Source organism: Seriola dumerili, unplaced genomic scaffold (genome assembly GCF_002260705.1).
Source record: "Seriola dumerili isolate Sdu_G_001 unplaced genomic scaffold, Sdu_1.0 BDQW01000110.1, whole genome shotgun sequence".
NCBI classification, from domain to species: Eukaryota; Metazoa; Chordata; class Actinopteri; order Carangiformes; family Carangidae; genus Seriola; species Seriola dumerili.
The window spans coordinates 1,310,073-1,336,592 of NW_019174365.1; the positions used below are offsets into that span (position 1 = coordinate 1,310,073).

Here is a 26,520-nt window from a genome sequence, read left to right on the forward strand (position 1 = left end):
AGGATGTCTCACCCAGTTTATTCCATTCCCCGTCTCATTAAAGTGAAATTTCATTTTGAGTCCTATCAGCGCTGATCTCACCTTCTGTGTTGAAGCTGCCTTTTTCCAGCTGTCAGGTTTGTCCCCTAATACCCTTTTGTTTACAGCCAAACAGAGTGATGCTTCATTTCAAAGTGGATTAGTTTAATAAGTAGCAGCCTATAGATAAGAGCCCCTGTCTGTCTCTTTGCGTCAGCTCCATGACAAGCTGAAGGCAGTTTTGAAGAGGCGATGGGGCTCTCTGAAAGGTCACTGACAACACACATCTCATCCTCAGAGAATTGATCGTTTAATGAACTTCTCTCTTAGATTTTATATGCTACTTCCAGACGCAATCAGTTTCGCTATCAGCGATGGATTTAAGCCTTTTGACTCGTGTCCACTTAGGTGCTTGAGGTTGTAACTGATTTCACAAAGTTGGTGAATTTCTTCCTGGAATTTAGGATCAGAGTAGATAACTGTTACTTTTCGTCCAAAGTGAGATCCCAGGAATACTTTGCAGATTTCTAATTTCAACATCGTATGCAACATGGTGATACTGCATGCAAGTGTAGTATGTACCATTGTTCGTGCTGCTGCAATAACAATACAACCATTCCCATCTGCAAAATGTATGTTTTGAGTTAGCACATTACCTGTTTTATCCCACTAATTTTGCTTATATACAAACATAATATGAAATTGGGACACAACTACTGTTTCCCTGTGGTAAATAACATTTGCATATATTTAGTGTTTGCTTTGTTCTTTTGTGGTAACATTTCATTAGGTTTTGCAATTAATACCTTCACAATGAATAGCAAAAAGTTGAGGGAAAAGTATTTGACAGGAAAATATTTTTGAAGTCATTTTAACATGCATTTCTGTTGGTGACATCTTACCTGACATCTGAGACTTCCCGAGGCAATAAACCCCAACCTAGTTGACACACCAAGCAAGGTAAAACAAATGCTGTTTAACCCAGGCTGTCTCCTATAATCTTCTTTATGCCTTCCCCTACGAACACACAGAAAGGAGGGTGAACAAGCCAAGACACAACACTTGAGCTCATCCACACTCACAAAAACAAAGTTAAAGCCACACACACACACATTGTCCCACAAAGGAAGCACTGCTAGAATGTGACGAATGAGCGTTCAGTATTTCACCACTGTAATGAAGGACCTGCAAGTGCAAAGAGCTACCTTACCCTGGGGCAGAACAGGCTCACTTATTGAAATTGCAGCACACAACAAGGGCATTTACATAAATTTTATTTTTTTATTTTCCGCTGCTCTTGGTTGACAAACACACACATACAGACAGGTGATAAATTAAAGGAAAAACCAACATAAAGTGTCACCAGAACAGCTTGTAGAATCAATGCAGCATGGCATTGATTCTATAATGGACGGACACCCTTCTTCCAAATCTTCCCTCATTTGATGTTTGGGTGACTCATCTGACCACATCACTTTTTTCCACTTCTCTGTAGACCAGTGCATCCCCGAACTCTCGTATGTGCATTCATCTTTGTCGTGAGTTGTGTGAAAGAGCTGCTGATTACACAAAGTTGTGTGTCGGTTGTGTACCATAACCCTCATTGATTTGAATGGGGTGAACAAAATAGTAGGAACACCTCTCAAGACAATGCAACACAGTTGAACAACATCACACCTTGAACATTATAATCTTCATTAAAGTAAGATTTACTGTATTACCAGTAGTCTCAGTTCATTGTACCTAATAAACTGACAACTGAGTGTGCTACAGAAAGGAGTTGATATCATAAGAGAGAAAATTTCTTATATATATTTCCTTTATATAGGTTTATGGTATCTTAATTATGTACAAAAGCAATTGCAAGCAAACAAAAAAAACAAATGTGTATGTTTCTCTGCTGTGGAAATAGTTATTCCACAGTCTCTCCCCAGCACTCCCATTAGGTAAGCAGCAAAAACAGTCGGAACTATCGAACTAAAAAGAAAATAAATGTAGCAGTTGCATTGTGTTACTGTTGCAGCACTGGCTTCCTTTTATGTTAGTGCTTGCTTTCCACTGTGTATGCAAACATCTTTGGCAGATTAAGAGGTTGGCTTCACAGAATCGCAGCAAAAAACATAACAGACAGGAGAGCTGTGTAACGTCTGATAATATAGACTGAAACAACTCGGAAATGTTAAAGGATGTCACGGAGCTGTCCCACAAGAATACCAATGACAAAAGGGAGGGGAGTGGATGGATGTGGTCCGCCCAGACGTGCCACAGCAATAGGGCTTCAAGGCAGATGTGAGCTTTAGCCACCAAGTTAGCATCACATCTGTCACATACTGACAATGGGCAAAGAGGACACAGTGTGCTCATGGCAATTCAGTAATATTAGATGCTATATAAGCCATTTCCTGCACTGGCTAAGCATGGACAGCTTTGTTTCCTGAGACAGCATCAGGACCAGAATGACAATTAGCTTAGCTGTGTTTTTAGTCACTTTGAATTGCCCTCCAACAACAATATGGATCTAACCAATCCAATTTGTGTTCCAAGGTAAAATAAATTCACTAAAACATTGTGAAACAATGTAGAACAGCACTACATAAACAAACCGTTATTGCTAGAATTCAGTTTTTTTGGCTCTTTCTTTTACCTCTCTCAACAGTGACTTGTCCCATGAACGAGGTACTGACAGCTTCCACGGGTGTCATCATGAGCCAGTCACCAGGCAGCGGCTTCCCGCATTTTGAGTCTTGCTCTTGGGTGGTCAAAGTAGAACCAGGCTACAACATCACCTTCACTATCGAACACTTCCAGACCAGCCGGCAGTTTGATGAGCTCGAGATCTTTGATGGTGAGTCATCGTATATGCTATGAAAGTCAGCATATGTAGTCAAAGCAATGGTTACATACTGTATCATATAAGTAAGTTAAGCAAGTGTTATCTTTCTTTGGACTTTTTAATTATCAAACAGAGTTTAAATGAGGATCCTGTTGTTTAACATCGCTGGCCAGGGTAATGCACACTACATATACTGATCAGTAGTCTATTGACCCGACGACTCTCCACACACCTCCCTGTTCAAAGACCCATTTTCACCAATATCCACAATTACAGGCCAAAAGGAGCCAGACAGCTGGATTTACCGTCCCTAACAAGGCATCTACTAACAGAAAATCACACACAGGCTCCCTTTCATGGTGACAGAACATCTACATCTGCCTTGTACATTTGCATGTGATTAGAGGCACAGTCAGCAACTCTGCAGGCTGCTCTAAGAAAATGGCGGTCGTATACACTTGTGTTGCTGATTAGTGCTTTTTATCTTCTGCCGAGTGGAGGGGAACAGACATTTGCTAACCTTGGGGCTGCCGAGCCAATTATGGAAGGAAATCTTTTTTCCACAATTAGGAGCTCAGCAAATTTAGATTTTACCATAAGTGTAGCAAAATGCATAATCCCTTAAATACCATAACTCAGAATAATTTGATTCATATCATAAATCAGTGTTTTTTTGTTTTGATTTTTTTAATTAAATTTGTATAAATAGAGAAATTTTAGAAATTTTCATTATCTGTTGTATCACTGTTTATTTAGTAGGAATATAATATAATTTTTCAATGTGTGTCAGTGATCAAGCACAAGGCCTTATTTTAAAGATATGTTTTTCTTTTCTCTCCGTGTGTTTATCCAGGCCCGTCCAGACAGAGCCCCCTCCTCATCACCCTTAGTGGCAACTATTCCAGTCCGCTGAGCATCACTAGCTCCAGTAACAAAGTCTACCTGCACTGGTCCTTCGATCACACTACCAGCCACAAAGGTTTCCGAATACGCTATTCAGGTGAGTACGAACCAAGGCATCTACTGGCATGAAGTAACAGGCTTCTTTTCAAAGGTGGTGTTGTTGCAGTCTTTTTGGGGATTGATATTTGGCTTTGTTTCTTATAGACACCGAGCCGAGGTGTCTTTGGTTTACTGTGTCAACAAGACCAATATTTGGGCTGCCAACTGCAGCTGAAACAGCTAGAAGTATGACCCATCTCCATGACAACCTAACAGGGGCAGCAGGCATCTGTGGCACTCGTTGCTGCGCCGCACAGGCCCGGGAATTAGTAAACGCTGTTTCTTGAATTGCTTATTATTCTTCTGTTTTTGTCCTGCTCCCATGAAGGATCTGCTAGTGTACGACACCTGCATAACTCGCTGTGAATTATGACAGTGTAAATATTTAAAAGGCTCCCTCCGTTCTGTATCAACACCACTCAGCCAGATTGACTAATCGTCTCTCTCCTCCTCTCTGTGGAGCGCTCCATCTCCCCAACCGGATATACTGTCGTTTCGCTGCCCTTTTTTTGTCTCGCCTCTTTTTTCTTTTTCTTTTTTTTTTACTTTTTCTCTTCTTAACCGTGATGGATTTCGCCATAGCAGGCTAAGTGACAGACGGACAAAGTGACGGCTGAGAACCCACAAGTTGCCGTGGTCAGTATGGAGTTGCCTTCTGTAGGGAGGAGAAGAAGAAACAGATGGCACAGGCAGATTCAATGTATTCAGCTGTGTTCTTAATCAATCCATCTTTTCTCTCCATGGCCCAGTCTTCCATCACCAACTTGCAGACATCTCCTCTGGCAACCCCCCCATCTCTGCTTTCCAGTCTTTCTCCCCATCCATGGCTTCTGTCACTGTTTTTCTGTCACTTGATTTAGACGTGACTATCTGCCTCACTCTCTGTCACTATCTTCCTTACTATCACTTTATGCTTATGTGTCTCATCCTTTGTCTACATCAACCAGTCTGTCCCTACATCTCTATTATCTATTCCAATCCAATAAGTTGCAGGGCTGATTACAATGAGGCAAGCAGTGTACTATAACAGGCAGAAAGAGAGAGGGAGCGAGCAACACAGAAAGAGGGGCAAATGAGTTAGACACAGATAGAGGCAAAGGATTGAACTCAAGGGGAGCTCAGGAGCCCCGCCAGTCAAAGTGATTGACAGGAGGAGGCCTTGCCGAGGAACATAACTCTCTCAGGGTATTAAATATCATTTTGTTTAAACATTGGGTTTGTTCTATTCCTTACCCATGTAGCCATCAAGGAGGACAGTAATTAGCATTCATCCCTTGATGATTGTGCAGACGACAAGCTCACAAAGCCTCACAAAATTACCAAAGCCCAAAGTACACCTACTGTGTATCATCTACTAAGAAATCTATCATCTTTTTGAGTGAACCTCGGTGTCAAATTCCACATAAAGTCTGTTTTATCTAACATCTCTTCAGTGCCACAAAATGGTCTGTCAGCTCACTTGAAAAGTCTCACATTCTCTGTCTCACTGGAGCAATTTATGTGAGGCAGCAACATCTCATAAATGCTGAATACATATTACACCATTGACATGGCTTTAAGTTTTTATGCCGCATGCAAGGGAGTTTTATCTGATTGTCTGTGTGGTGCTCAAAATCCCCACTAACTTGAAAGAGAGGGCATTTTCATTGCCACATATGAGCGGTTTGAGCCGGAATTAGCATTTTTATAGAAATGTAATGTGGTCATAGTGATTAAGTGTAATGGATGATACGCTTTTTTTTTTTTTGTGTGTGTCCATGGTCCACTTCCATCCTAATCAGTTCCCAGAATGAGCCGTTTTCTGTGTCACATAGCCGTGTACTTTTACATCCCCTCATTTTTTTTTAACATTTTCACAATCTGCGTTCTTTAACTGAAACTCTTCTTCTCCAGCAGGTGTATACTGATTCAGTGTTACTGTGAGATCTGCAAAATGCAATCTACACCTGAGTCTTTGGAAACCGTGGACCTGTTGCTGGCACCATTTGGGATGATAAACGATTATTGCAGCCACCAATTTAGCCAACAAACAAAAACAGATACTTCGTCCCTGTTATTATGTATCCATCACTTTTATGATCCTCCTCTGCTGCTGCTGACAAACTCCTGTTTCGCTTTGCAGAGCATTAGTTTCCTTTAATCAATTTTCCTTGTCTGCAGTTTTTGCCTTAAAGAGATTGTATTGTAGCGTTGGTATTAATACATATCCTCCTTTACCACACCAGGCGTAGAAGACAAATGCAGACGAGATTTGTGGCTCTGTGCTACTGAAGGCACATTAATCCTTCACTTCCTCAACAACAACTCGCATCATCTTGCTTCATTATTGTGTTTTTATGCTTGTTGCACTCAATTTTATCAGTATATGTACATATTTATATCTTTACCTTTTCCTTTTATTTTTCTACAGCGGCCTACTGCAGCCCTCCAAACAACCCTGTAAATGGCACAGTGCACAGTCTGACAGGCACCAAGTTGGGCAGCACCCTACGTTTCAGCTGTGACCAGGGCTTCCGTCTTATTGGCCAGAGCAGCGCCACATGCACCCGGACTGCACAGGGGATCTTCCAGTGGAATGCACCGGTGCCACTTTGCCAAGGTGAGGTTAGCAGCAGGTCATGAGAAGGCATGAGAGGGTGGAAGTTGTTGAGAAAAAAGATATAGTGATCTAATAAACTACATTGTTATATTTTTCTTAGGTCAAGTGGTTAAAATAAGCTAGATGACTTCACATTACCAATGAAAATCAACCTTTTGTCAACATTATCCTTGTGACTGAGCTCATTCAGCATTACACTTCTCAAAAGTGGTGAAATGATCCTTGAAACTGTGAAAAGAAAACAAGGTTTTTTTGCTCCTAGCCCCACTAGTATGTTGAGCATATTTTGTAACAAATGTATTTTTAAAGTTCTGATTTATATTTGATTGAAAAAAAAAAGTGTCACTGAAGACATTTACTTGGGATTAAAGTGTGATTTCATTTCTGACAGTGTGCCTTTACCAACAGTCCCAAAGCCTAAGGCTTGCTTCAAGGAAGCTCACTTCACCTTTCTTCAGGATTGCTTTGAAGATATCACTGCATCATATTAATGATTTGTGATTTACCTGAGCTGAATTGTTTGATATGTTAGTTATGGGTCATAGTCACAGTTATCTGCTTGTCACTGTGCTCAAATTTTGGAAATGATCAGTGATGGAATCAACAATAGCAACTGAGAGACTGACACATTATAAAAGTTTGAAACAAACATGAATAGCATGAAGTCATGCAGGAAGATGTATACAGTTCAGTTTTGAGATTTCAGGCTGTGATGCTGTTGTGCCAACTTCACTGATTTCCAGTCTCAGATTTTCTTTTATATTCCATCATAAACACATAAAATTTAACAGCTCTACTTCCAGAGATTAGTTTCCAGCCATCCATGTTAAGAAAATCACCTAAAAGTGAAAACAGAGCAGCGGAGCAGCCATTCTCTGGTCTGGTTTGGTCAGGTCTGCACCAGGTGTAATCTCCACATGAATTGCATGTGCTCTCTCTAGACATGATTGTTTACTACTGTGCAGATGGCAGCCCAAGCTAATGTTTACTTCACTGAAATGCTGGCTCTGAGATTGTGTTTGTACAGGAAGCCTGTTGTGAGCGAGACACTCTGCATATGAAGATGGTTATTGAAATATACTTGGCTACCTGTACTTTATACTACCAACCAATTTTTTTTTTTTTGCCCTCCTTACCCTCCTGATGCATCTTTTTTTCCCTTCCAGTCATGTCCTGTGGAATGCCAGTTCCTCCTGTCAATGGCAGTATTGTTGGCCAGGACTTCTCTCTAGGAGCCAGAGCCACCTACCAGTGTAATCCCGGATTTCGTCTTGCTGGGCCTATCACCACCTCGGTGATCTGTCAGGAATTTGGGAGGTGGAGCCCCATTGAGGCCCAACCTAGATGTATTCGTGAGTATTTGTATTTGTTTGTTTACCTGCAGTATTATTGGTAGTATTACAAACTCTGAAACATCTTAACTTTTAAAACTGCGTTACCTAGAGTGAGCTCCAAATATCCCTGGCAGGTTTGAGATTGACACTTGTCATACTTACACAGTGAAAAAATCATCAACATGTACGTCCACAAGCAGCTAAACAAATAATAATCGTCTCAGTGCTACCATAATGACACGCAAAAAAAAAATCAAAGAAGATTCACATTGTTGTAATGTTGGTGACCTTTGACCTTTCAGCTGTGACCTGTCCTGATATCGGCCATTCTGCTGTGGAGCATGGGAGATGGAGACTAATCTATGGAACTCAAAACCAATATGATGCTATTATGATGCTCATATGTGACCCAGGATATTACTACAGGGGTCAAAGGGTCATTCGCTGTCAAGCCAACAGCACCTGGAACTACCCAGATCCACGGCCAGTCTGCGAAAGTATGTGAAAACTGCACACCTTACAGTCTAATTTACCTCATGTTATTTAAGTTAACTGCCTCATTTCCACTATAAAACTCCAGAACCCGCCACCAGAAACAAGTAATTTGCCAGGCTTGAAAAATACTTGCATCAATTTTTATTTTATTTCCACTGTGATATTAAGAAAATAACATAACTAAACAGGCACAGATCCTCTAACCAAAACAAGCTGAATGAAAGCAAAAAAAAAACCATTTCCCAAACAAAACAAATGAATTTTCCTGATCATATTTTGACCATGAGGGATTACCCTGATATGATATTGTTTTCTTATTTCAGTCATCTCCTGCGGGGACCTTGGGACTCCACCAAATGGCAACAAGATTGGAACACTGACTGTGTATGGAGCCACTGCCATTTTCTCCTGCAACACTGGCTATACCCTGGTGGGCTCCCGGGTACGAGAGTGTATGTCCAATGGACTGTGGAGTGGAACACAGGTCCAGTGTCTAGGTGAGAACTTTAGCACCCAAAAATGATTAGAACTTCATAAAGTTCAAAACACCTATGTCTGATCTTGTCTCTTTCCTTTCATCCATAGCTGGTCATTGTGGCACCCCAGAGCCCATAGTGAACGGTCAGATCATTGGGGAGAACTATAACTATCGAGGCAGCGTTGTGTACCAGTGTAACCCAGGATTTCGCCTCATCGGGGTGTCAGTGCGAATCTGTGAACAGGACCACCGATGGTCAGGACGCACACCTGTCTGTGTCCGTAAGTCCCCAGAGGAAATATTTAATGAAGCTTGTTTAATAGTAAAGCTGTGGATGGTATGGTTACATTTTTCTAAATTGCTCAGATGAACAGGGGGGCTTGAAACTTCTTCTATTTGGAGCACTGGTAAACTAGCAAGCTGACTGAGAAAATTAAATCTCAAAACAAAACTTTTTTCCCAGTTTAATAGTGTTGCAGATCAGCGATTTGTAATAAGTACAGACATATATTACCTAGGGATGCTCTAATCAGGCCAGTTTAAGTCTGCCACCAACCACCAAATTAGTGTGATTAGACTCGAGCCATCTGGTACTGATCACCACTTAATTCCTGTTATTGAAGATTTTTTTTAACAGGAAGCTCCTACACAAGCTCCTGCATAAAATAAGCTATAAAAGCCACTGTTGCCTCATCTTTTACCATGAAGTTATCAAAGATGTTCACTGTATTCCTCTATAATACTGCTCCTTTTCTTACAAGAAGATTATTTTACGAGAAGCTAGTAGTGAAAATTGAGACATTAAGCCAGTGCAGCCGCAGTCGGGCCTGTGGCTTTAGAGTTTTACATCAGTGTCTGTACTGCGGTAAACTGCTGTCCAAATGTGTTACCATGATTTTCTTTCTCATTCGACTTTTTCAGCCATTACATGTGGGCATCCTGGCAACCCTACCTTCGGTATGACCCAAGGAAACCAGTTCAACTTAAACGATGTTGTGCGCTTTGTCTGCAATACTGGATATGTTCTGCAGGGGGCTGTGAAATCTGCCTGCCAGGCCAATGGGCAATGGAGCAACGCCCTACCCAGGTGTAAAAGTAAGTGTCAAGTACTGTAGATGCCCAAGCCTATCAGTCAGTGCATGTCTGATTTTTGGAGAAGCTTATGGCTACAGATGAATAGAAAGATAAATGCAAAGTACCAGGACTGATATAATGTAAGATTTGTGCCTAGCCCTGTTGGCATGGAAACATAAATTATTTCCAAGAAGCAATTTTGGTTACATGTAGAGTTTCCACTGCGCTCAGAGGGATTGGTGCGTTATATCAACAAACTAGGAAGCAATTTTAGAAAACAAAGTTGTGCGTGTGTGTGAGGGAACAAATGGCTAATATGAGAGAACAATTTATCAAAATAAAAGTCTCTGCCTTCATAATCTTAAAATCTGTTTTTATATCCATCTTTTTTATACAAATATGAGCAAAATGTGTAAATACAATCTCAGCACACCCACATAGACAATGCATAGGCATAACAGAGCAACTCTCCTGCTGGTATTTATATGTATCATGATGTGTGAATCATTTTAGAGCTAAATAAGCTTTGTGGATACCTAATGCACAGAGTGAGGGCATTTTCAGAAAGCGTGCTCATTTGCACGTACTTCCCAGTGGGAGTATGGCTCTCTTTTTGTATTCGCATCCATTTGTGTGGGTAGGTATTAAATTACCTATTGTATTGTACAAGGTCACATCTTCTGTGACCACAGATGACCCCAATCACAGAGAGAGCGGAGATGAAGAGCAGAGACACCCAGAGGGAGAAAGAGTTTAAACGACACACATTAGGGGAAATTGAAATGAAAAACCAAAGAGAAGCCTGGATTATTTAATTACCACAGTCTCGTCCACATGGTCCGTGGAGGGTCTGGATAATATTTACATGTGATGTTATTTCCTCTTAGCTTTAGCTTCCTCTGTTACACCTGAAGGCCTCACCTGTCTGTCAGGGAAACAAACTTGGTTAATAACCATGAAGAGGCAGCCAAAAACAATCACAGGATCCTTGAGCTTGTGTGAAAGACAGCATCCTTTGGAGACCAGCATTCTGGCTTTTGCTTATAAGAAGTACCCAGCCTCTTCTGCTTTGAATGAGCAAAGCAAGTACTTTTAATTTGGCAGTGTTTTTGCGACAAGCGATGTATCTCGGCAGCCACGTCTGTCTCTAAGTCCCCGCTAACTGAGGGCTTTGTGACAGGCACAGAAAGAGGCCACTCGCAAGGTCGGGCCCTGAATGTGACAAGGCACTGACAGAACCAGTGAAGGATTGACTTATGAGTTTGTTTTAAATGAGGAGAGAAAGGATTTGGCCCTTTTCTTTTTTTTTCTTTTTTTTTTTTTTTTTTTTTTTTAGACATTTATGAAGGGATGAGGAGGTTACAAGTCTCACAGGAATCCTTCTTCAGTTGTTAAAAAAAGAGAGAAGTACATTTGGCTGCTGCATGCATAAGCAGGCGAGATTTTCTCCCAGACATACGCCTTAAATCTCTCCGCTCTGCTAGTGACATCATATTAGCATTGGCCTTGTTTCCATGCAGATGCTGACTCTGAGATGCATTTTGCGGGAGACTGTGTGTGCCTCTCTGTGTATATGCGTGGCTGGATGTGGGCATCTGTTTTGATGGCACATTATCCTCACTGTTGATGTGGAGACATAAGTAGCTTAGAGGTCTTATCGTCAATCAGATTTATCACCTTAATTACAGCATGCGAGACATATTTGGTGAATTGCGCTCTCCTGCCTGCCATGTACTTCCTCCCCTGAGTGGAAAACTTTAAGTGCTTTGATGACATCCGCTTCATCCATCTCACCTTAGCCTCAGCTAGGCTTAACCATCGGCTTTTCTTTTATAGGTAGTGAGAGAGACAGAGAGAGAGAAAGAAGGGAATAGATACAGAAGGCAGGAAAAGACATGAGGGCGGGGCAGGAGTCAGTCAGACAAAGGTAATGATTTCTATGGTCCAGATTTTAACTACAAGAGTCTCTAGGCTCCATCAATAATGCAGCAAGCAGGAGCGCACCAGCAGCCCAGCCACTCTCCTATCCCTCTCTAATCACCACCAATTTGAGTCACAGCAACGCAGCCACAACACCGCCTTCCTTGGATGACTCGTGTGTTTATTTGCCTTTCAGCGATAAAAGGCAAGAGACACAGGACAGAAAAAAAACCACCCTCTGACACGCCACTTACAGGGCCGTTACTTGGCAGGAAGCCAAGAGGAGGAGAGGGTGACCGGGGTCCCCACTTCTGAGTGGAACAGAGATGAATTACCTCAGCCCTTCTTCCCCTCTCACTTTTATTCTTCTTTTCCTTTCATCCCTTCGCTTCCTCTCCCCCTGCCCACTGGGCCACACACAAAAATGTACCAGGAGGTCAGTCGTTTTAGATGACTGTTGGATCGCTTTTGAGCCCGTGCTGCCCGAGCACATTTATTCAAAGCTGAATTCCAAGCTTGGAAAGTCTCGTGCTGAAGCAGCTCCACTGCTTCAAATACGCTTTGTAGTGTTATTATGCAGTAAGTTGTAAATGATGGCACCACAGGTCAGCTCTTTGCTGGAAGGAATGCATTATAATAGGTATTTGGGGGGTGATTTAGCTGTGCTGGCCTGTTTGGGAGCATGGAATGAGAGAGCTTTTAGGCACATTAGCATACAATGGGTTCATTTTGGCTGTGGCAAAGGTACACTCATGGGGGCAAGACTGGCAAGGTAAACTGGGGCATAATGGCTGCGAGGGCACTCCCAAGCAGAGTTTTAGAAGCCAATAGAGTTTTGGCATCATATAGTACGCATTTGATTGCGATTCGCAGTATAGAACAGCAACTGTTCCTCGCCGTGTTCTGACTTTGTTGAGGCAATGTAAGGTTTTGGTTTGTGTCTTGTATGTGAGACACTCAAGATGGATTGGTGCTGGTAGCAGTCGTAGCCTGACATTCTGTCATGAATTTTAATATATTCTGCACCATCAGGGTCTCTTCCTCTCTAACTCTGTAACACACACACCCCCTCGCTGTCCCTCGCTCCTCACTCATCCCTCATTCTCCTCTTCCCTAACTCTCTCCATCTGGTGCTAAACTGACATGGTGCCTCTTCTCCTGTGAGCTCTCCATCCATCACCATCTCTGCACCACTGCAGCCAGCAGGAGACTGGCTCTAATGAAGCAAATGTTTATTTCCGGACTCTGCCTCCTACTTCATTTGGAATGGGGTGGATGGATGGATGCTGGATGGGTGGAAGTAGTAGATTAGGAAATGAATGGGTAGACAGTAAACGTTAGATTAAAAAAATGCTTATAAAATGGGCCTGCTCCCTGATTGTGTGAGAGACTCATATATCTATATCATGGTTGGAAATAAAATTCAGATTAGATAAATTGTACCTGAAATGCTTATACAAGATCTCTTTTTTCTCTCTGTGTCTTTCACCTCCTACCCACCTCCCACCTCTTCAGTTGTGAACTGCACAGAGCCGGGCCACGTAGAGAACAGCATAAGGCAGGTACTGCCCAGCGGGCCGCATCGCTACAGCTTCCAAACCACTGTGTCGTACCGCTGTAGCCCGGGCTACTACCTGCTGGGCACCAGCTCCATCTCCTGTCAGGGGGACGGCACCTGGGACCGCTCCCTGCCTAAGTGCCTGTGTGAGTATCTGAGGAGTTGGCTGTGAGTAAAACTGTATAAACAGGTCAGGCAACCCCCCAACTCCCACCACTCCTAACCCTAACCCTCACTTTTGTGCAAAATCATTTAACAAATGTACAACAAATAAACAATAGTAGTGATTAGTGGCCTATTTTATTATCATTATTATTATTATCATTCAATCAATTGTTTGGACTATAAAATGTAAGAAAATAGCAAAGCCCAGAGTCCAAGTTGAAAACAAACACAAATCCAATGTAACCCAACTTAAGAGCCATATAAACATTATGCAGTCTATTTATCAGTTCTTAACCATTGGCCTGAAACGTTTCCACTTGTTCACTGTTCTCTTTCCTCTCTGCTATGATTGGACAGTGGTGCTGTGTGACCGCCCCAGCATGCCACCTTACGCCCAGATCTCAGGCGACCGTCGGACAGTAGGCTCAGTCATCCGGTACAGCTGCATCGGCCAGCGTACCATCATCGGCAACACGACGCGAATGTGCCAGCTGGACGGCCAGTGGAGCGGCTCACCACCACACTGCTCTGGTACGGAAAACTACACCCAGATTGACTGACTGACAGTCTGGAACAATAAAACTGAAACTAACACTATTTTGTGAAGTAGATTAAAAAAAGATTTGAACAAACAGCATTAGATTGTTAATATTTAGAGATATCCATCTTCTCATCCTCTTCCCCTTCTCTGCCTCTAATACTTGATAAATTCAGATGTAATATCACAACCCAGTCACAATGATGCCCTCATAATGCCAGGCCAACAAATAAAGAGTTCGGGTGGCAGCTGTTAGCAGGTAATGAGCGAAGTAGGTGGACCAAAGATGGAGCTGCCTGTCTGCTCCACAGGCCTCAAGGGCAAAGAGAGTGTCCTCCATAAAACTGCTTTAATCTGCTCATATTAGAGTGAGGAACAGGGATGCCCACACCTCAGCTGGGTTATGAAGCGCTATAAGGACATCGGCCCACGTACTTCCTCTCCCCTTGCAGCGATTCGCTTCAGGGCTCCTAGTATATCTAACACACATGCGAAAGGCCAGACATGCGAGTGAATATCCACAAGTACAAACACGTTCACAAAGATTTGACAGAGATGCACAAACTAGCGCACACGCAGACCCATAAGCCGTGTGACAATAAAATAGCACGCTGACAGTTTAATGTCACAATTCATGACACTCGTATATATCCTGGGAATTGCTAGTGTTCTTTCAACGGGCTATAAAAACAACCTTTTTATAAAGATTTGCCCGACTTTCTTAGCTAAGCACCATTATAGTGATGTTGACCAGCTCCTTATAAAATAAGGAGTGAGAGCAGTACACAGCAGTACTAAACGCTTTGTGATTGTTTTAAATTAAGGATGTGGAAATATGTAGCAAGGCGCAAAAATATATGTATATGTTGGGTCAATGAATCGTATGGTGCAATTTCTGCATGTTGAACAAATATATATAATGAAAATGAATGTATTTGGGAAGCTAGTTGCTGCTTAGGGAGACAAGGCAATATTATTTTCGTGTTGGATGCAATCAGGTGGGAGGGGGTCCGTGTTCCTGTTCTAATCACATTGTTATTGTGTTTTAATATGAAAACATCACTCATGTGGAGAGCACTTTTCTAATGTGTGTTCTCGCGGTAGTCTTACATAGTCAAAAATATGAGCAATTTTTCTTGCTACATTTTTTAAATTCATAGATATAACATATAAATGTGTTCCTCTTTTTAAATCTTTGCAGGAGATTCTGCCGGGCTGTGTGGAGACCCAGGCATTCCCGTGCATGGTATCCGTCTGGGCGAAGAGTTTACAGTAGGCAGTGTTGTCCGCTTTAGCTGTGAGCCCGGTTATATGCTGAGGGGTTCACCGGAGAGAACCTGTCTGGCCAATGGGAGCTGGCTGGGAACCCAACCTGAGTGTCATGGTAAGGAACACATATGCTGTGAGTTTTTATTCTTCTCTGTCAAACATAGATTGATAGAAGGGGGTGGTTTCCTTTTTAAAAAAAAGAAAAAAAAAAAAAAAAAGAAAAAGAAAAACCGTGCCTACTATTTATACAGCAGGATCACACTGCTCAGCATTTGCAGCAAAGTTTTTACCAAAGTGCCTGGAACTCTGGTTTGAGTTTGTTTTCAGGAGAATAAATATGGATTTTCGCCTCATCTCCTCAGCCCTTACCCTCACAGAGATGCTGGAGGGGTCATCTGCATGTGCTTCATATCCTTGGACAGAACTAACATTTCCTGTGGGAATATGAGGCACTGAGAAATTTGTTCCTAGTTATTTGGTCCTTATGTAACGTAAGCAAGAGCTTGTGCACAAAGTTGGTGGTAAGTTGAGTGCGTTCGCAAGTTGAATGTTGTACTTCACAAAGCCTGTGGCTTATCAGCGATTCTGTTCGTGATTTTTTATAGACTGAATCTCAAGGTTGCTCCCCCAAGTAAAGAAGTGTATAAATGTCCTCTTGTGGGGTGATGGTAAAATAACTTCAATAAGCAGAATGGTGTGGCAACTACCTATTTGTGGTGAAGAGGGAGCTCAGCTCTAAGGTGAAGCTTTCGATTCAGCAGTCAGTTTAGGTTCCAGCTCTCACTTGTGGCTATGAGCATTTGGGTAGTGATCAAAAGAGTAAAAGCCTTTAGGGATAGGGCGAGCATCTTGGAAACCAAGGAAGAGCTTGGAGTAAAACAGATGCTCCTTTGCATCAAAACCAGTCAGTTGTTAAAGAATCTGATCAGGTTGCCTTCCCCTTCGTACATTTGAAGCATTGTGGACATGGAGACCCTGCAGCACAGCCAGAAGACCATGGAGAGATTACATTTCTCATCTAGCCTGGGAACACCTTGGGATTCCTTATGAGGAGCTGGAGGACATTACTGTCGAAAATCATGTGTGGGCCGCTGATTAAAGAGACCAGTAATGAATGAACACAGTATCTGGCCATGTAGTAACATGTGATACAGGGCAGCTGGGTAGTTATGAAGTTGAAGTTGATGCTCACTGAACTTTTAATGCACTGTAGACATATATAAGACATCTACATTTCATTTAGTTTCTTTTCACTAACTTGTATTTCTTTCAAGTGCAACGTTTTCCTTCCCTTTCTTCTTCATTTGCTCAGTTTAATTACTCCCACTGCATTAGTTTTACAAACCTTTGTATGCATAGATTGTAATTTCAGGGGTAATAGACATCCAAATCATTTCCTCGATTAGAGTTAATTGTGGCCTTAGTGAATGTTTTAGGATGTGGGCACTTTACTAATGAGTATTTATATTTCCTCATCTCTGCATTTTCATGTCTTTTCAGAGCTGATCTCAACAAATCCCAGCACTGAACTGCACATTCTGAGCTTTTCTCCACTCACAGTTTGTGGTTAATACTGTAGTCACAGTCACTGATTGTGTAATTAGATGCTGCCTCTTCAAATTGAATGAAAGACACGTGGCAAGTGTGCATGTGTTTCGTGTGTGTTTGCAAAAATGTAAAACAACGATTAAACCAGAGAGTGAGGGCACAACAACGTAATTTAAAAATTTTTGTTCTTGCGTTCATTCTGCTGCTGACACCTGAAAAAGCTGACCCTCTGAATGTGTGGTGTGCGACCAATCGATTTGGCACCACACTACCCATTATTATTGCTGAGACAGGACAAAGACATTACAGACAATGTAAGAACTAGAGTGCAATTTTTCTTTTTCTGCTGTCAAATAACTTGCATGCAGCAGAAAAAATAAAAGAGCCAGGCTGTTAGGGATGATCTCAAGAGGTGAGTGTTTGAAATCAGCCTGATTTAGATTATAATCAAGTCAATTACTGTCAATAGTGTGCGTGGTTTATTTTTCCAGTATCCTTGCAGCTGCTCTAGGCATTCAGCATCTAGTTTGTTGCTTGTCAGAGTCATATTTCTCTGGTTTCATTGGGTCAAGGTATACTGTATGAACAGTGGGGAAAGGTATTTCCAAGGGTTTTTAAGGGTTTTTACTCATCACCTAGCAACACTAAGATGATAAAACCATCCATAAACTTGGCTGCAGTTTTACACCTTTGAGCTGGCAAGTTATACCATGCAGTTATATCTAGCAATTATGTTGTATTATTTCTTACCTGCCCTTTTTCCTACTCTCCATGAACACCTGGCCCTTTTTCTTTCCTCATTGCTGTATCCAGTGTGTTATTTCCAGAAACTTGATCCTGTTTCGCATGCTGTTTTCACTTGTGCTCTTAACACCCCTTGATCACACACACGCACGCACACACACACACACACACATATACACACACATAACCTCCTCCTCTCACATCACCACCTCTCTCCCTCGCCTCACTCAGTCTCATTCCCTTTCTGGTGTGGTATGCCTGCTAGCTGAGGTTGCCCACCTGTTCTCAGTTGGCACAGACTTCAAGGGCCAGGCCACATCTGGTCATTACGGGAGGGCGAAGCCCACAGGGCTCTGAGGGCCCAGGGCAAGCTGGAGACTGTAATGAACAGAACCATCGCTGGCGGCCGGACAGACACCAAGGGATTTTTCTGAGCAAAGGATGTGTCCATCAAAGCAGAGTTACTTATGAAGTAGGATGCAGGGGAAGATGATGGTGGTGGTGTTCGTGTGGACAGATGAAGAACAGAGGGAAAGGGAAAACAAACCAAGTGAGGATGCATATCCGGCACATGAAGGAGTATAAAAGTGATGTAGTAGAACAGCAACCTAGATTTTGTTCAGCTTGTGGAAACCTAAAACACATATTAAGAGCACTATAAATCTCTATATGGGAATATATGTGAAAAGAGCCTTTTAAGAACCAAACCTTTGTGATTCCCTGAATGTACTCATAAGAAGAATACAAAAGACTCTTGTTGGTGGTTCATTGCCTCTACTGATCACTCACTAGAAGATATACATGAGTTTATTTACTACTACTTGCAGGGTACAAAAATGTAATTCAATGTTTTAGGCAGTCACACAGGTTTAATAGAAAGACACGTGGATGGAAAAAAAGAGTGAAAATTCAGACTCGGGTCTCTGATCTCTCCACAAATGCTTAGATGAAGAAAAGTCTACAATGGTACAGTACCAATACTCTTCTCCCCACACCACACAGATGCACACACACATATACAATACAGTACATATACACTTTCACCTCTGGTCACTTAAGATTTAGTCTGTAAATGAAAAAAACCTAATCCTTTCCTGGTGCCATCTCTGTTTTCTCTCTCGTTTTTCAGTTATCTCCTGTGGGAATCCGGGAACTCCACGCAATTCCCAGATCCTCATCCACGATGGCCTGACGTTTTCCAGATCCATCACTTACGCTTGCAGGGAGGGTTACTACTCCACTGGCCTGCTCACCCGACACTGCACTGTGAACGGGACCTGGACCGGGAACATGCCTGAGTGCTCGGGTAATTAACGACTCTCATTTGGATATTCATGCTCCAGTGTAGGATGCTTTCCTGTTTGCTTGGCTTATACACATTTCTGAGTTGTCTTCCTGTTGGCCTTTCATCTTTATTTGTAATGCAACAGTAGTTTGCAGATTGCAATTTTGGTAATAGTTGCAACACCAGTAGAATACTGTACATATCCAGGCCTTGTAGAGAAGTAATTGCAACATAAATATGTAATATTATGCAAGAAATGCAGAGAACATGGAAGTCTAGTTGTAAGAGAAGATATTTCTCAGCAATGAATGACTCATGTGGTTCCCTGGATTAGTAGGAGGACATTGGTTGAGAACATTTCAGTCCACTCAAATGGAACAGGCATGACTGACAGCCCTTTATCATTATGTTTAACAAAAGGCACACAGCTGCTCTACAGAGCCAAGAGACCCTGGCAAATAGAGGTCACAAAGAGAAGCAGTTTCTTCTGAATGGAGGGGATAAACCCGAAGCAGCACCATTATGGATTTCAGACGTCAGTAATCCATAGGAGTAAAAGGGTACATGTTGACACACTTAAGTAAAATATCTTCAGCGAGAGAAAGAGGTGAAAAGGAGCATTTTAAGTTCAATTATTTCTATTGATCCGAAAGAGAAAAAAAAATGCTAAAAAGGGATGTACCTGACAGAGAAGCTGTCTCCTCTCCATTTTAGCTTTAATTTATTTACTACGAGTGAAATTTAAACTCATTTACAAACTTTCACATCTACAGTATCTTGCATTGAAATAGTGGATTGTCTGCCGATGACAAACAAAGAGTACTGTTTTGCAAAAGGAGAAACTATCTCAGTGTGTCCCGGCCCTGTAGGTATTGTTACAGGATAGATAGGCATTGTGGCTTCAAGCAACACACTCTTACCAGCCCAGTGGGACATATAAGTGCTTGCTCACTACACCTCCAATAGACCTAGTTTCCTCGCCCCACTGGGAATTGTGCTGGAATGCTGGTCATATGCCTTTAATAATGCATTTTTGTCCCAAGGAAACTTAGCGTTGTCCTTCTGTGCCCTGGATTTTGCCTCTCAGACATTTCCAGCAGAACGGAGCCACGATGCTGCTGAGTCACACAGTGGAATTCTCACTGTTGTTACTCAATCACACTGTTTTCCCCCGCAGGATGTAAAAGTATAATCAAGGAGAAATATGGTTCATTCTGGAGCCTGAGGGAGCTACTGTAGAGGGACACCCATCACAAGATTTAGTCTCTCTGCATCCTAAAAGCTCCAAACTGTAGACAATCAAAGTCAAGTCAGATAAAAAGCATTAAATCCCACCATGGGTGACTGTGATTGAAAAGTCTGTCAGTTGCATTGTAAGTAATATTTTTAAGCGTATATATACGGTATAAATGCAGTATATTATCCAAAAGTGGTTGTCCATAAATGAATGAAGTGCTGATTGCTTTTGAATACACATCCACTGCATTGCTTTTTAGATTGTTAAGTTTTGTTGGTGAGGTGAACTGCTTGGGTTAAGTGCCTGTAACAGTTCATTAAGTTTGAGGCTCCATCCAGGGTGCAATTGTAAATAGGATTTTTACACGTTTATATTTCATCCTAAGTGTGTGATATTGATTCCCTGCTTTACCAAGTACAGCAAAATATGTGGTATAATGAGGTAGCAAACTTTTCTTTTGAATTTTCCTTAATCCAGACAAACTTCTTCTGCATCTCTGTCCTTGTGTTCAACTACTTCTACCGTCATTGTGCAGTTGTATTAGGCAGTTTAATTTGTTCTCACTCACAGTTTTTTATTGTTTTGTCAGTAATCAACTGTGGCGACCCTGGAGTGCCAGCCAATGGGGTGAGGTTAGGGAATGATCTCACCTACAACCACACAGTCAGTTTCCAGTGTTCTCCTGGTTTCACCATGGATGCTGACCGGGCCTCCACTCTCATCTGCACCAAGGACCGCACCTGGAACGGCACTAAACCACTCTGTAAAGGTACAGTTTTGTAAGGTGTAGGATGACATTTGGGTGATGAGATGAATCTAGACGATGGTATTGGCTACAGGACAGCGAGGAGTGATATGGAAGGATAGGACAGATGGATGGCAATTGTTGTTGTTGTTACAGAATTAGACATTTACCATTACACTATTACTTACTAGGACTGGAATGTATCATCCTGCAATGCATCTCTGTCTCCTTGTAGCCATCGTATGTGGCCCACCACCCACCATCCCTAACGGTCAGGTCGTCGGTACAGACTTCACCTGGGGCTCCAGCATCAGCTACTCCTGCAACCAAGGTTACCAGCTGTCCCTGCCCACTGTGTTAACATGTCAGGGCAACGGTAACTGGAGTGGAGAAAAGCCGCAGTGCTTCCGTAAGTGGCATCATGCTGGAATGCCAAATTACATTACATGTCTCTGACATTGATTGGGAGTATATAGGCCTATATTATGTATGACATTTCACCCCCCTTGGAAAATATTGAATTAAAACACAGCATGGATTGCGGATCACCTCTGATTCCTCTGTTTCTCTTTTTCCTTCCTCCTTTGTCTTTCCAGCTGTGTTCTGTGGAGACCCAGGAATGCCAGCCCAGGGCAGGAGGGAGGACCGAGGATTCACCTATCTCTCCTCTGTCTCCTTCTCCTGCTACCCTCCTCTTGTCCTGGTGGGCTCTACCAGGAGATATTGCCAGTATGATGGCACTTGGAGTGGCACGCAGCCCTCTTGCATAGGTAAGCTATTGAAAAATTCAAATACAATATTTGTTGTAATCTAAGAATTGGCATACAGGATGGCTTGTGGAGGTTTCTGGCATCAGTGTGCATTGCCCATGGCCTCTATTACCAGAGCACAGAACATTGAATATTGTATGCAATTACTTATATAACTGGAGTATCTGTGTGAGAGAAGCCATCCATTGGCTTGCTTACATTCTGCCCTCTTATGTATTCCTTGGCTTTTGCATTCAAGAATTAATGCATGCAAAAACCATTTAACCTAGCTAACAAGCTGTATTGATCCTGTTTTCAGATCTCATCTGTGTGATTAATTAAAACAACCCAGAACATTTTTTGTCCAGTTGTAGAATGACTGTGGGTTCAGTCAAGTCTCTCTTCACCACATAGACATAGTGCGGAGAAACTGTAGGTCTGGCAATGCCACAGGCTTTGCACGAGGGGCCAGTTTCACCAAACATGCAAGCTGTGGGACATCAATCGCTCTCCTGTTCATTTTGACATATTTCACAGATGAGAGCAAAAACCATTTGTTACCTGTGTATGAGCATGTAAGAACCCTTTAGGGCTCGCAGATTCACTTGCATTTGACAAACATGATGCTGCTACCATTTGCGAATTTCATGTAAGCAGTGCTTGCAACACACTTTTGTGAAGCTGGTCCCAGTATCAACTTTGGCCTTCTTCCAGCAAAAATATTGTTTCTTACTGCAATAAACATCCTTAAAACAGGAAGAATAACACCATTTCTGAAGCACTTTCTGCTGAAGCACTCGAGGAAATCACGCTTGTGTGATCAAAAACACCTTGCGCATAAAATAAAGTGCAGTGTTCCAGCCCTCAGGTCCATTGTGGTATTTGAAGTTTAAGTAGGAAGCTGTAAAATATGCACTCATGCAAACCTTTGACCCGATAATAGTTAAACATTAATGCATTATAGCCATGGGTCACCAATAATTCCACTGCCTATGCATCATTTATCAGCCAGTTTGTTTAGCCACTGATGAAAAACCATAGTGCCTGACATGTTGGAAAGGTTAAAGTAAGATTTAGTCAGATTGAATCAATTAAAAACACAACCTGTGTTGTACAAGTACATTGTGCAGCCACTGCTGAAGCTGTTTTACAGCACATCTTGCAGCACCTCATAGTTGCTCTAAATTCCCTGGAAAGACTGGCCTCTTGTGGCTTCTTGTTCAACTTCTCAATTTGATGGTGACTTCAGTGAGACTGATCGAAACCCCTTGAGAAATGAGAAATGTTGCGTTTGGTCCTGACCCATAGCCTTGGCAACTGGGATATGATGAAGATGGTAAATATTTACATTTTTATTATTGTGATTGTCATGACATAATCGTTCTATAACTCTCTAGGCTGCAAAAGAAAAATGACCCAGTGAAAATTAACTTGCGGGTTGTGAATATAATGCATTAGCTGTTCGTGTTTTTAGAAAAATGATGTAATGGTCATTGGGGTTGTGTGGACTGATAATTGTGTTATAAGCTGCTCTGAGCAGGGACTGAGAGTGGGTTTAGATCACTTATAAAAGGCTTTGTAGGTTTTGTGAATACACACATGTGTGTGCGTGGTTGTTGAATACAGTAATTTATGGCCTTCACTCAGTGTTTCCTGTAAAAATTTCCCCATACACAGTCTCTGAGGTCATGTATATAGTGGGTGACATATATAATAAATGGTACTCACTTTAACATGAGAGTAGTTATTAAAGACTTGTTGTTTATGTGTGTTTCAGATCCCACTCACACTACCTGTGGAGACCCCGGGACTCCTCTATTTGGAAATCAGAACAACAGTCAAGGCTACCAGGTGTGAATATGTGGTCACGCAAGAAATGTAATTCATATATGTTGAAAAAAATCAAATGAAAGCCTGAACCTTGTATTGTTTGCAGTGTGGCGTGCAAGGTTAAATCAATGACTAACAGGAAATTATTCTCAGCTTAGAACTGTCTTTCTACACCATAAAGCATATGGATAATATTTTCTTCTACTGCTCACTTGTTATTTTCTATACACAGTTTCATAGGAATAGCTTACCAGTAGGCTTTATTCAAACATGTGCTGCAGTAGTATTATTACTTTCCTCAGTCATAATTAAAGTCAGTTACAAATTAGTGTTTCAAATTCAAGTTTAAAGAATGTAATAGGCCCTTTTTACTGGTAACATTTTGACATGTCGCAGTGGGAAGAGTACAGGTGTAAATACTAAAATGAATTCAGCTGCTACAGTTTCAATGTCTGGTATTCTGTGTGCTGGTTAACTGTCACACTATCATGGCTTGCTGGACCCCATACAACAGAGCCATTGGTAAAATATTTTTATGACAAGTCAAAATGTCTGGTGTGAAAATGAAGTACTAATGAAACACATTTAACACCCACAAAATATAAAACATTTGTTGAAAACACTTCCGTAATATTTTCCATAATAATTTAAAAGATGATGCTCTCAGCTGTGTTGCTCCACAAATTCAAGAAAATATAAGAATGGTAAAGTTAGAGTTCCAAGAGAGTAAAAACCAAGGTAATGTTTTTTCTTTGAAATAGGTAACAAATACATATCACTATTTTGGAATAACGAACCCAAAGACATGATCATTAAACAGCCACATTTGTGTGCAAAATCAGTTTGCTCTACGTATGTTCGTTGGCAAATCCACATCTTCCTGTGTGTCCTCTTACAGATCAGCGGCACTGTGTTCTTCAGCTGTAGAAAGGGCTACTTACTGCAGGGCTCCATTTCTCGCACTTGTCTGCCCAACCTCACTTGGAGTGGTTTTCAACCTGAGTGCATTGGTAAGCACGCTGTCTGCTCATATTGGAAAAAAAAACATACCTACAGTTAAGTGGGAAACATAACCTTGAGCAAACGTTTGCATTACTCACAGTGTAACACCTACATTTTTATATATACTCTTCCTTGACCCCACACCTCCACCTTGGCTCTTTTACACTTTTTCTCTTCCACCATATTTTCTCTCTCTTGTCTGTCACTCCTCTGATCCCTCTCCCTGCTCATCTCCTCATCCCAACTTTAACCTCTTTCTCTAAAACCCCGCACTCTTCTTCTTTGGTCTCTTTAATCCCCCTCCCTCTCTTTTTCTCTCCTTTCCAGCCCACCACTGCAGCCAGCCGGAGTTGCCAGCCCAGTCCGATGTGAGAGCCATTGAACTGCCGTCCCTTGGCTACACGCTGATCTATACGTGTCAGCCTGGTTTCTACTTGGCCGGAGGATCAGAGCACAGGACCTGCAGGTCCGATGGGAGCTGGACAGGGAAACCACCTCTGTGTGCAGGTATAAACATGGTTACATTACATCAATAGGGGAATATGGGGAACGCAGACACATGCATACAGGCACAAATACGCACAGCGATTCATTCACCAATCCTCATAAGATTACAGATGTGTGCACCTGGCCACCTAGTTTCCCCAGGAAGCACGCAGATGTATTACACACTTAAAACACTGCACCTCTTATTCATAATGTGCTGCTTTCCATTAGCAGTGTTTATTGAAAGCACTGGGGTCTGTACTGGTTCGGGATTCAGTGGTGACTCAGGTTGGGAAATTGGGGATTCAGCTAATGTTGATGAATAGCTCTGTTAACACTTGCTTATTCTCAGACACATGCCAGGGTAGAATTGCCCATCCATCACACAATTACACTGCATGGAATTACACACACACAGCCTCAAACGCACACACACACACACACAAGCTTTGAAACATTAACAAGGGTGCAAAACCTGATTAGGCCAATGCATCCCATTGATTAGGTTAGCAGAAGTACCTCTTATAAATGGCGAGGCAGTGTTAACAAGGTCTAGCAGACAAATAGACTGCCATTAAGACACCCCTAAGTATTGGCCTAAATACATATAGGAAAAAAAATAGACTCATCGACACACAATTATCTGGGGTAGACGAATGCTAATAGCCTAAAGAGAAAGGCGTACTAGAGGAGGATATCTGCGTGATGGATTCCACGCCAAGCTGTTGCTGAAATATAGAGGGTGATGGGTATTTTTTAAGGGCATGCCATTAAGAGTGAAGGCAAGGAAGAGAACTGGCCTTAGCACATACAGGATATTAACAGCACCTGTGGGTGCAGTAATGGAAGGGCAGCTCAAAAGACTGGCAGCTAATAAAGTCGAAGGCTGTGTGGGTGTGTGTGTGTGTGTGTGTGTAAATTTATCCGAGGTGATGTTTGTGCTCATAAACTACCATTCAGTGAACCTGTCTTTGTTTGCAGTTGTGTGTAAAGCCCTCTTTGCTCTGTTTGTCTGTGTGGGTGTATGTTTACTACTATGGTGTAGTCCTGCGGTCCCGTGCGAGTAGTAAGGTATTATTAAAGTGCTTCCCTTGAAACTGCAAAACTGTGACTCTAACTTTGCTCTTTGACGCACGAGGCGAGTCCTGTCGCAGGCGGCCCTTACTCTGGCCACCGCAGGGGTTATTTGGCATGGAGGTAGTCAGGAAGTGCTGATGGTGACATCCTCCTACTGCAATTACCTCAGAGCTGTTTTGTGTTTAAATCTGATCTTTTCCTCTCGCTTCCTGAGGCATACACTGCATCTGTTTACAGGATAATCTTGTTAAGTATTTTCTTTTTGTTAACTTTGTGTTGTTGTGCTCTCCAGCTGATAATCGCCCAAGTGGTAAGAGCCCAGTGGGCACAGTGCAGGAGCCACCTTCCAAATTACCAGGTAAAACAGGTTGTTCTTGTATTTCAAAATTTTTTCTCAAAAGAGAATCTCAAAATATATCACTAAACTTTAATTTATTAATATTCATCTCCATTACAATATGTATCAGAATAATAAATTTTCTCTCTGTGGTATTTATCTTATCAATGATTCATTCTTTCTCTCAGATTAGATTC

The 26,520-nt window shown here is 42.0% G+C and overlaps 1 protein-coding gene across 1 annotated transcript in view; it reads left to right on the plus strand.

The window, feature by feature from the left end:
* The window catches only part of csmd2 (CUB and Sushi multiple domains 2), a 232,232-nt gene that overhangs the window by 198,014 nt on the left and 7,698 nt on the right, over positions 1-26,520 (plus strand). The window contains exons 48-66 of the mRNA XM_022747188.1: positions 2,675-2,863; positions 3,705-3,851; positions 6,264-6,452; positions 7,619-7,804; positions 8,089-8,283; positions 8,605-8,778; positions 8,867-9,040; positions 9,681-9,854; positions 13,269-13,457; positions 13,834-14,007; positions 15,216-15,398; positions 18,705-18,881; positions 20,687-20,866; positions 21,078-21,251; positions 21,439-21,612; positions 23,369-23,442; positions 24,320-24,431; positions 24,751-24,930; positions 26,279-26,344. Of these exons, the coding sequence (XP_022602909.1) occupies positions 2,675-2,863; positions 3,705-3,851; positions 6,264-6,452; positions 7,619-7,804; positions 8,089-8,283; positions 8,605-8,778; positions 8,867-9,040; positions 9,681-9,854; positions 13,269-13,457; positions 13,834-14,007; positions 15,216-15,398; positions 18,705-18,881; positions 20,687-20,866; positions 21,078-21,251; positions 21,439-21,612; positions 23,369-23,442; positions 24,320-24,431; positions 24,751-24,930; positions 26,279-26,344 (3,111 nt within the window). The remainder of the gene's footprint in view (positions 1-2,674; positions 2,864-3,704; positions 3,852-6,263; positions 6,453-7,618; positions 7,805-8,088; positions 8,284-8,604; positions 8,779-8,866; positions 9,041-9,680; positions 9,855-13,268; positions 13,458-13,833; positions 14,008-15,215; positions 15,399-18,704; positions 18,882-20,686; positions 20,867-21,077; positions 21,252-21,438; positions 21,613-23,368; positions 23,443-24,319; positions 24,432-24,750; positions 24,931-26,278; positions 26,345-26,520) is intronic.